We start from the raw sequence: 12,159 nt of genomic DNA on the forward strand, positions 1-12,159 counted from the left end.
GATGAGAAGATTTATACCACTCTCATATCTATATACAGAGGGAAACAGCCGGCCTGGTTTAATCCAGTAATGACAAAATATACCTAAGGGCATCTCCAAAGTAAATTAGAATGGCCAGGTTTAATTTGTTATATTGGATGTTGTATTGACAAAAAATACAAGATATAGTCTATACTCTGTTGATGATGGAGCTTTTGACAAGGCAATAGACACATTTGGTGACCATTTGACAGAGCTTAACCCATTGCTGACTGAAGTCTTATCGTCAATTGATAGATATGGTATGGACTTTAAATTCAGCATCTTGTTTAAAATAGCACTCTGGTGAGTTGGGGGACTATAGCTGAGTTCACTGGCTGAGTAATCCTCACGACTAGACTGCAGCGTTATCCTTTATCTCCCTTTGAAGCTCTGTGATCCCATGACTCTCCAGCTGTGGACCGGTGTTATTCATCGGCCAGGTGCCCCTGTTACCCTTGTTGTTGGTTATTTTTAGAGAGTGAACACTTCTGTGGTGTCGATAAATATTAACGTGAGATGAGGAAAGGATCGGCCGTGGGACAGAATATTTGCTTTAGCGGTGTTTTGCTTCACAGGGGTGAACCTGATGTAATTCAGCTGTCACATTTACCAAGCATATTGCACCACGTTGGTCTGATATATCCTCATTACTCTCATTACCATGCTGCTTTGGATAGCATTTCAAAAGCCCAGATCTCCTTTCATCCACGGTACGCTTTGTTTAAGATCTCTCCATGGGGATGTGATTCATAGATGCTCACTTCCTTTTTATTCAACATGCATCAACACTAGAGGATGCAAGTTTGTGTGTGTAAGTGTGTGCAGTTTTATGTCCACGTGTCTACGGACCCCAAATGTATTACAGCCAAGACCAACCAGAGCTCAATGAATAATGCATCTGCATAGAAAAATATGCTGAATATGCCTGAGCTGAACTTGAGGGTGTGGGAGGAGGCATGAAAAAGCATAAAGCTTGTTCTTGACTTCGCTTCTATGAGACGACAGAAGGAAAACACCGCTCTCTGCTTTGACAAATGAGCTCAGGTCTGGTTCAAGGAGGTTTCCCTATTCAATGTAATGAGCTATCCCAGGGGAATAAGCAACTATGGGAAGATTTCTTTGCGTGAGTCTCACTTACAAAGTCTCAAATAGGTTGCCTGTTAGCACACAGTTTCAACCAGGTGTTTCATATTTCCGTTTTAACCTTTAAAGATTCTCAGTAGCATGGCCTGATTCTCTAAGCGAGCACACCTCTCCAGCTGCCAGCAATTCTTTGCAGGAGGAGGTGATGGATGGTGATTTAAACAAAAGTGTCATTGTGGTCACACCAATGACAAGTGACATTACAGAGACCCTCCAGCACTTAAAGAGATTGGGCTGTAGTTAGATTGCCAAGCGATGAACAGAGAGCGACGTGTTAGAGGACATGCTCGTTTGTTGAGCTACTCCATATTCATAGACAATACACTGCAGGGCTGACGTGAAAGCAGTGGCCGTCAACCACATAAAGTCTCCTCCCCCACTCTATTAGCCTGATAGCATATTGCCCTCTACCCTCCTTGGGGGATGCAAGTCAATGAAATGGACTGGCAAACACTGGGCAGGACAATGTTAATGCTGCTGTTCTTAAAAGAGCACAGGTATGTGTTTTCAAACCCCCCACATGCCCCTTGCACAAACCTGTCATGCATCCTCCTTTTCTCCTTCCTTAGAGCGGGGGGTCTAATCTTAGAGATAATCTGGTGCCTTTGTTGCCATCCCCTGAAGTGTATTTGGGTTGATCCACCCGTTTGTGGCTGAGTCATTGAATTCCATACCTGAGGGCACAGGTTTCTGGGAGGTGCATGGGAATAAAGTTGCTAGCCATTGTTCCACCTGGGTGTGTGACCACCGCCTCAATCAAGGGAAGAATGGCAGGAGATGGTAGAGAAAAAATGTGGGTTTGGGTGGGGGCTGGGTAGCGAGGAATAAGTAGGAGTGAATTTGAAGAGGCTGCAGGGAGGACAGGAAGGGTGTGCTGCCTTCTCAGGCAAAAAATGGCACCTCGTCTGAGTTTGTCCCGCCATTAATTTCTCTTTTTGCTCCCTGTTGCTGTGCACTGATATACAGACAGCATTTTCCCTCCTCCTACCAGAGCCATAAGTCTAATCTCCCTCCACTGCAGTGGATCACTGTCTTTCAATAGATACAACAAAGCAATGCTTTGGTTCCACCTCATTCCAACAATCCATCCATCACTGATGCAGACATCGCCTACAGAGACATTCAGACACATCTCCACTGGACTACTATGTGATCATCTTACACACCTGACTGGCCCTCGGCCAAGAGGGGAGCATTCATTACAAAAGGAAAATACATAAAAAGATAGAAACCTGAGAAAGAAAGAGAGCAGACAGGAGGGAATGTAAGAGAGGAAAGGGGAGATGGAGGTGAGACTGTTTCTCTTTTTACAGTAGCTGCTGGTTGATAGCCTCACGTTCCTAAACAGGCTTTTCTGTTTGTTGAATGTGTCTGTGTGTACCTGAGTGCACCATAGTTTTAATGAGATTTAAAGGGAAACTCAATCGAAAATAAAAGCAAGTGTCTATAGAAACTTCCTATACCGTCTGCACCGCAGCAAAATCCACTTTCCTGCCTCCTACAGCTGCAGTCGTCTGCAAAAAGAAAGCTACAACATTTCCAGAGATACCTTTCAAGCCTACAGGCAGTTATTGTAAGAAAGTCATACATTTTTGTCTGACTATTACTTTTACGGGACCAGTTTTGGAAAATAATTAAGGTTACATAGAACAGTGTTAGCTATGTTACCATATAAGTTAGTGATAAGGGTTGAATTAAGTGAAATAATAAGCCAGTGCCATGACAAGGGTAACCTCACAGGGGTCTGTGTTTGTGTGTACTTGTGTGTTTGGGCTGTGCTCTCACTGTGACCCACTCTGTGTGAAAACTGTTGCAGCGCAGTGTGCCCTGTCTCCACAGTGGTACTGTTTTGAGCTGCGCTGCACTGTTCTCTCTGCGTTCCCATCATCCCTGGCTGTCCCCTCCCATTATCCTTGACAGCTATTTGTCTGTCATTACTGACCTCAAAACAGCACAAACACTCTCTGTCACCACACACACACACTCACACGCGCACATACACAGGCTGCAAGCTATAGCTGAGCCTTGCACTGCAAAATCATTTTGTGCCTGCGCTATAGTTCAAACTTAATTACATGGTGCGGCTTCACCACGCTTGGTGCTACAGAGATAAATATCACATTGGAATGTAATAAGACTGAGGCCAATTCAGACATATTTCATTAAGTCTTTAATCCTGTCCTGAATGGGTTGCTGCATGTTGTAACAAGAAGCCCAACATGCGGCTCCTCTCCCAAAGTATCATCATTATCAGAGCCCATTGATTTAAGGAGGAACCTGAGTCAAAGAGGATATTAGTCATGTGGAGAGAATAGAGTTTTATCATTTTACTGGCCCACCTTTACTGCCCTTGAATGGATAGATAATACAGATCCAGTGTAAAAAAGAAAGGGAAAAAAAGGATTGGCTTTGCAAAGCTGATTGCTGCAAATTATCTACAGATCAGGAAGGTCAAAACCTACTCAAGAGGGATCAGCCCACTAGATAAGTGTGCATGTATGTGCATGTCTCTGTGTTTGTGTGTTGTACCATCACACAATCCCTCATCCCATAAGCATAAGTAACAAAAGACAGCAGCTTTCAAAAGTTCAGTTGCTGCTGGACGAGGAGCCAAACAGAGATTTATCTAAAGGATTAAAGGGGTATGCATCTGCTTCCGTGGCTCAAACACGTGCATTCACCCTGGTATGTGCTCTGGACACTTTGTTTTGTTCATTTGACGTATGACAGGCAAAATAGGGAGGGGTATCAGAGGCAGGCTGTCTTCACCCTCATTCCATCCCATTATTTCTGCATCATACCTCTTTCCTTAGCTCCTATCTCTCTCCGTCTCTCTTGGAATCCCCAGCCAGCCCCCCTGTGTCTACCAAAGAGACAGACTGGCAATTAAATCCTCCCAGCCTTAATTCAGCTACTTAACAGAGATCAAGGTAGGATCTTTTGGGGGGCTTTTTGGGGCCTACCTCTGTCATATTATCTCACCAGGGTGTCATTACCAACCCATCCACTCTGTCATTACGCACGATACTCCCCTTTGGGAGAGACTGAAGGTTTACCCTGCCTTATCTGTGTGTAGCGGGTACATCAGTGTATATTTCTGTGAGGATCTGTCCTGGGTCTGGTGTGGTTCATTATATGTGGACGTTTTTGGAAGAGAAGCTGCTCTTGAAATGAACTTGTTTTGATTTACTCATTGTTAGTTGTACTTTTTCTTTTACCCTTTTGTTGCTTTAAAATCTAAACAACAGATCATAATACCACACACTTTGCAGTGTGTACTTTACTTGTACCTTACAGTACAATGCAATTAGTAAAATTGCTCTTCTCCAAATTGGTAGGTTGGACATAGTCTGAAAGACGTACAGTTAGAGGGGAACGTTTAGCACTCTACCTCTGATGTAGAAATATGTACAGACACAAACATGTGCAGTTACTGACGCTGATAGAATAAAAAACAAAACAGAAACAAAGTCAGTATTCATTTAAGCATCTTAAATGCATCATATTTCACAAACCAGCACAGTGCTGAACAGTATAGGGTCTCTGCATTGTTCACAAACCTTATAGCAGTACATACTTTTGGATTAGGGACCAAGACATGTTCTGACTTATAACTAGCACTGTGCTGGAGTTTGTGACCACTATTTCATTTCTCAGAAACTAAGCTTTACCTGACAAATAGAGATACACACACACACGCACACATACCTTACATGCAAGAAGAATGCAAACAGAGAAGCCAACCTGGATTTTAGGCAAGGAAACAAGTTTCAGCCTCTCTAGCTTTCGCCTGCATAATCTTCCCATTAAGGCGAAGCAAAACACCAGCAGTGTTCAGGCAGCAAATCAAACAGATCTTTATCTACATACACCTACCTTGTGTGCATGTATTAACCTTCATAGGAAGCTAGGAATTAGAATATCATGATGAGAAAAGATGGGGGCGATAACGTTGGATAGGAACATGCGGTTTTTATATTTCATAATCATTTTCAAGCTGTAAAAAGAGAAGTGGAGGTGGATGCTTTGAAGTTTACAGAAGGGCTCAGCAGCACACTCTTGTGGGCAGTTTAAGTTACATCTCAGGTTTTGAGAGGTGAGTGTTGCATGCTGCATATGAAGGTGGAAAGCTGCACCGTGCAACTCCCCGTACAATGTAAGCTTTGTTGCATTCAGTGCTTTCTCTGAATAAGCACATCACAACCTATAAATCAGAATCTGTGAGTTGATCATTCCTGGCAGGGGGTGCTTTTTCCATGGTACATTTGTGCAGGGTTTTTGGTCAGGTCTGTGATCCTGTTGATTGCGCTTGAAGAATATTAAATGGAACAGGGCCAGATTTTCATTCTCTGTCTCCCTCTTGTACCCTGTGTCCGCCCGCTGCCGCCACTGCTGAAATGAATTGGCTATTCCTGTAGGGCTGGGCACAGCTGTGATCGGCTCAGAATACACACTGAGCTGATCATGAGGGAAGCGAGAAACGAATGAGAGAGAGAAATGAGAGAGAGAGGGAGAGATGGTAAGAGAAATGGAGACAGACAGACAGATGGAAAGCCATTCGTCACACACTACAACCCATATGAAATGTCAGACCAGCAGGGACATAACAGACAAATCTTACTGCTTCGCCTTGCCTTGTATCTCTGCATTTCCTTTGGAAATGTGCAGACAGCCACCGTGCTATGAATTGTCAGACTGGGTCTGAGGAACTATATTACGAGTCTAATCTACTTGTCGTTTTTCCGGTTTGATAATGGAGGTGGGAGATATGTTGAGGAAGCTTCTAGTGCAGCCCCTGGTCTATTTAAATCATCTCACTGACACAGAGTTCTCTCAATAATGAATACATAAGCCAAGGCTAGGTTTTCTCAGGATTTAGAGCCAGCAGTTATCTCAATCTCAATATGCCACACACACTAGGTCGATAAAGTAAATTATGAACGTTGCACAGATAATCACTAAAGCTGCTGCGTGGCACAAAACTTTGAGATGCCAAAAAAAATAAATCTTATTTGTTGGTTCATTAAGTTTATGCCAGTCGGGTCCTGCAATGTTATGTATTGAATTTTACCAGCATTTCTGTCTGTAATATTCCAACATCAATCATATCAGCAGCACTAACTATAAGCTGAGTTTGTAGTCCTGATGTCACCCTACCCTCCGCCATGTGGAGGACAGGTGCCTGCTTCACGGCCCAGCAGAAAGGCGAGTTGGCAGCCTGACTGTGACCACCTCCTTCTCCCTGCCTCTGCTGCCAACAACCCTGGCACATCTGTGGCTGTCCAGCGTGTGTGGTGCCAACTACCCTGCTCTCATTGTTCTCTCCTGAATGCACCCAACGCCCATGGGAGAAAAGGCTGAACACAGTGTGGCACAACCTACACAGCCTGTTAGATAATCTCAAGACATGAAAAGATTCTCTTAGCCTAGATTCTAGAAAAAGCTTTTTGTCTCCCTTTGCAGGCAAGGACCATTTTCACAAGATGTTTTCAATATCAGCTTCAGTTTATAGAGTGAGACATTCATTGAGGGGAACACTTTTCTTTATAAGATAATTAACGTTATATAATCATAATGCTGCATCAACTCATAATAATTGGATGAGGTAGGGAACACCCAACAGATTGAATGCAGTAAGCATATGTAAATGCTCTTAGCCCCCTCTCTTTCCCTTTGCTTGTGGGTTATTTTTCTTAACTAGTTCAAACCCAAACAAACAAACAAACACATATAAAGTTAGGGAATTAAAATGTGTCTCATGGAGAAATAGGATTGGAGAGCATTGATTTGTGTATGTGTGTATATTTCCCAAGTGTAGGCTGGGATGTGGCCAATAGCAGATTTATCAGGGCGACGCAGGCTGGCGAATTATTCCAAATAGGAGAATCAGTCGCTCTCGCCTTTGATCTCCCTTCTGCCTCCTCTCTAATTTTATCCCTCCTTCTTCTCCCTGCTACACTCCGTCTATCCTGCACAAGTATTCATTTTTAACTCTTTCCCCTTTGCTTCCACCTGCATGTAGCCAGTTCGGTCATTTATACCTATATGTGAAAGGGCAATGTTACAGTAGGCTTTTTTTTAATCCTTCTCTCCCCTTTATGTACTTAATTATACTTGGGAATGCCCTTATTAACATTAATTCCCTGCTTTTCTAGCTGTTATTATCATTACAACTACATGCCTGACCCAAAACCATGAAATCTGAATTTAAACCAAAGATGTTTTTATTTGCAAGGCCCAAACTCAAAATGGCGTTTACAAAGATATAACTGTAAAGCCTCTCACTAAACACACTTTGATTACCAAGCCCTTTGGCAGTGTCCCACAGGCTGTTTAAGAGCTCTGATTATGGGCTACAGCAGCCTGGTAGGATTCCCGGCATGTCAAAGGATTTAACAACATCCAAATCACTGTCTGAGTCCTCTTCCAGACTGGCGTGTCTATCATTCTGTCTCACACAGACGTTTGCACAGATAAGGCTCCAAGAGACAGTAGGTAGAACTAAGGGAGGAGAAACAGCAATTGAGGCATGTCTCAATTCTCATGTCTCAACATGTCTCATTGAGACATGAATACTAATTAAGATCTGTTGGAAATTAGTTGAAGAGTAAATCAGATATAGGAACATGGCCCATCGCAGTGTCCCTTAAGGTCAAAGTTATGTCTTCAAATTGCTTGTTTTGTTTGACCTAAGACTTTCATTTTATAATGGTATCAAAGAGAGAAATATTCATATTAAAAAGTGGAAAAAAACAGTTGACGTTCAGCATTTGTGCTTGTTGTTAATTAATGTTAACAACATGTCAAATTGTTATTTGTAAATTGTTGAAAGAATCCATTCAGCACTATGTTACCACTGTGCACAGTAGCAATGCCGTTTGAACTCTGGCTGGTGTTATTGTGTCATGTGGTTATCTTGTTTTGTGGCTACAGAACAGTTTTTTAAGAAAGAGTTATCGTATTATTAACTCTGGCTTTAATGTGGGACCACGTACAAACCACAGTCTATGGTACAAACGTGCAATGAATCACACACACTTCTCTAGCATACATACCCATAATAACTTGCACAGGTCACACAGACATACTCCGGCTTGATTCAGCGATTTTATTTGATTTACACTGTGGGAAAGTCCCCAAAGAGAGGTTTAAATTAATGGGGTAATTATACACTCCGAGAATAAAGCAGCCACACTCTGATTTATGCACACTCTAAAACACACTCTGATTGATGCACACTCTAAAACACACTCTGATGGGACAGATTGGGTCTTTGCTCCAAGGATGAATGCTCCTCTTTCTTCTCTCGGGTCTCCGACTCCATTCACTTCCTCATATCTCCCCCCCCACCCCTTCTGCTGCTGCTGTTGCAGAGACACGTTCTGTTCCCCGGTCAGCCAATCTCTGTCTGTCTGCCTGCAAGAGGCTGGCTGACCTACTGCCTATTACACGCTCCCTGTTCAAGTGCAGACTCACTGGGGAGCTGCAAACATTACTACTGTGCAACTACATCCAACAGAATCACTCCTTCCAAGCCAAAGACAGACACACACACACACACACACACACACACACACACACACACACACACACACACACACACACACACACACACACACACACACACACTGCTGCATAAAAAACCCAGACACCAATGGAGGCCGTGTATCAACATGCGACATAGTGTCATGATAAATGCAGTGAAGAAGCAGTGTATTAGTCATGTTGTTAGTGGTGCAGCCCCAGAGGAGGAGCCCCCTTCATCAGTCATGGAGGTAGAGGTGGGGAAGAGAGCAGCTATAGGATCTCCCACCCTCCCTCTTCAAGACCAACAGCATTTACACTTACATTTGTTTGTAAGTGAGTCAGCCTGCGATGGTGAGACGAGTACAGTCCACCAGCTGGAAAGCCAACAGACACTTGTTTTTCATATATAAAGAATACTTGCATGTGTGGGCATGGGTTTCTGCATTCATACATGTGTGTTTATTTGTGGTTTGTTCAGTGATAGAAACTTAAATGCTGAACTGAAGGTAATGATGCAGTACTCTCCACCTCGAGGCCCACAGATGCGCCGCAGAAGGCAGCTGGGCTTCAGCTGAGACAGCACTTTCACTCAGTCTGACAAAGTCAAGCTCTCTTCCTCTATCTCTCTCTCCCTTGCTCTCTGTAATCCAAACTTTGAAGACTGCATATGCTAACACCATATTCCCCCACGCAGCAGCCATATTATTTTTTCTCTGATAGCATTCATTTGACATAAAGCTTGATGAAAATGCAGAGGTGTCAAATAAAGCACAAATTACCATGTGACAGCATGGAAGCAGGTAGAATCGAGTTTCAGTAGGAAGCAGAGGGAGGGACAGCAAGTAACGGAGTGAGGGAGTAGCTTAGAGCAATCCCAAAAAGGAGAGCGGTAAAGCTATAAGTCTCGGGGGAATTTGAAAGCCACAGAAATCCAGTTGCGGATATTAAGAGGCTTAATCTAAGAGCTTGCTGAGGCTGAGTTTTGCTGTGCGGGCCCCATCACTATCATCCTTGACAGAGGTTAAATAGGCGAGGAGGAAAGGAAAAGAGGGCAGATGGGAGTTAGGACGAGAATAGGAGCTGTGTATCATTATGAAAAGCCTTGCATGCTTTCATAGGAGACTTAAACATTTACATGCAGGCACAGGTGTGTCTGTGTGCGTGTTCTTCAGCTTCTGTGAAAATCTGCTCAAGCAGCATGTTGGATACAGTCAAAGCCGGGAGCACGTGTCAGACATGAGCAGGGTAACCAGAGTCCATGAGTCATTCATTCCATAATTGGACACTACCAACTTTTTTAACTCTAGTGCACGAGTCGGGATGACATAAAGCAACAAATGCTAAGATGGAAGTAATTATCATCAAGCTGCAGATGTCTCCCATGAGAGAAGAAGAGAGGGGAGTCACAGGCAGGTGGATGAGAGAGAAATCCCCACAGCCTCCTTGGCATTCTTTTCTTCTCTGTGGCTTTCCCGCTTCATTTAATGTGCATGTTTTAGTGCACCTACGATTCTTCTATGAGGTGAATTTAACAAAGCCCAGAAAACCTTCAGTATAACAGCATTTGTGGCACAGCAGTGCTGCTGAACTTTGGAGCTTCATTCGTGTCAACTTGTCAGAAAACTGAATTCGTCCGGAGCAATCATTCAACCGTACTTCACAGACCAAATGCTGCTTTTTCTCTCAGTTTAGAGATTCTGTGTTCCACAGGGATGATACATGGTTTTGCTCTGTATGCAGACAAATAATTGCTTTGCAGTGCAATTATGGCTTATTGTGCTATTTTGAATTCAGTGGCAGTTTTCAGGAAAACATTATGTGATAAAATTCAATAAAATGCATTCAATATATCACAAAAGACATTTGATTGCCAAATGAACATGCATTTCAGTTGGAAGAAAATTCCATATAAATCTATTTATCCCTGTCTTTGTCTGTGTGCAGGAGGCATAAACCGGGCCGGGGCGGCAGTGCCGACATTCTTGAGGACCCCCACCATGCTCCAGCCCCACCTGGACATGAAGCACTTCCTGCAGTTCCCCATGGAAACCGCCCATCATCCGCACAGCATGAACCTCTTTCATAACTTCAACACGGTGAGAGTTAAAGCAGAAACACAGACACACACACATACTGCAGTCTTTTAACTAACCCTGTGCAATAAGGGACCCTCTCGTAAAACATATATTTTTCTAAATGTAATTTGCTTTAAACTCTCTTTAAAATATTGAGTGCTACCATAGTCTTTAACACAGGCCTGACTACAAGGTAATCCTTAAACCAAACCATTTCATGTCAAAACACTATTTTTTTTATTCTGCACAAAATAAAAGAGCAGTTCTCGGGCCATCCTCATTGCTGTGCACTTCAAACACCACCGTTTGTTTGATGTAGTATTATTTATTTTAACGGAGAGGGATCTTCCTGTTTCCCCAGGCCCAGACAAACATCTTATCATTTAGATTAGACCGTAGAGAGACTTAGCATTTCACCAACTCAGCATAATATGCTGCCTGTGTCTCGAGACTCCATTAGGGAATGTCAACACATTACTTGTCAGCAATATGTAAAATCAGTGAACTTTGTATGGACTGTATGTGGGGCAGTGCTATTTCTGGTCGGTTTTTGCTACAGTCATTATCTGCATGTGTCAGCTTGGCAAATTTGGCTGCAGTTTGCAAAGGTGCGACATATCTTTTACTAATTTGGTCATATCTGGCATGTTGCTTTGACCCATATGATACTACAGGGAAAGTACCGGACACGGTTAAACACATTTAACTATACAGTACATTTAATAGCTCTCCACGGGCCATGACATAGGTGTAAGCATTCCTACTGGTGCTGAAACTGCAGTGCACCCAGCAGACATTGATTAATAGAGATACAGAAATTACACAGGCACTCAGTTTCCACTCTTGCGTCTGCTAGCAAAACCCTATAATCACTCCAGCTTGCTCTTTCTTCATCCTGTATCGCTGCCTCTGGTAGACTCTATACATATCTCCTGTAACATCCCTCCACTCCCCATTCTCCTCCTCAGAACGTTAACTACGTTTGAAGGCCCACAGGGACACTGTGAATCTTAATAGCTGTTGCTGATGATGACATAGTGCACACTGAGTGGTGTTTTACAGTCCTGCGGCCAGAAGATGGGGCCATAGGAGAGAGTTGGAGGACCGCATGACCTTACAGATTTACTGCATTTCAGCACATACGCATCGGCAGTATATGTGTTTACTGCATTGCATTACAAACAATGGACTGACACACTCACACTGATGGTACAGTAGAAAAGTGTGTGATGCCTGAAGCATCATTCACAATCACAGTTGTTTTATTCGTGGCATATAGACTTGCCTTAAACTATATCTTTGATCTGTGAAAATGCTAAAATAAAAAACATTGGTTGCTGCTAATGAGGGATGTCTCTTGATGTTTTCCTACAGACGGAAACCTGGCCCATGA

The 12,159-nt window shown here is 43.1% G+C and overlaps 1 protein-coding gene across 1 annotated transcript in view; it reads left to right on the forward strand.

Moving 5' to 3' along the window:
- Nucleotides 1–12,159, forward strand: part of znf385a (zinc finger protein 385A) — a 53,958-nt gene that overhangs the window by 17,091 nt on the left and 24,708 nt on the right. The window contains exon 2 of the mRNA XM_010784424.1: nt 10,636–10,787. Within this exon, the coding sequence (XP_010782726.1) occupies nt 10,636–10,787 (152 nt within the window). The remainder of the gene's footprint in view (nt 1–10,635; nt 10,788–12,159) is intronic.

The sequence above is a fragment of the Notothenia coriiceps genome, unplaced genomic scaffold (assembly GCF_000735185.1).
Source record: "Notothenia coriiceps isolate Sejong01 unplaced genomic scaffold, NC01 NC01_scaffold00026421, whole genome shotgun sequence".
In the NCBI taxonomy this organism is placed as follows: domain Eukaryota; kingdom Metazoa; phylum Chordata; class Actinopteri; order Perciformes; family Nototheniidae; genus Notothenia; species Notothenia coriiceps.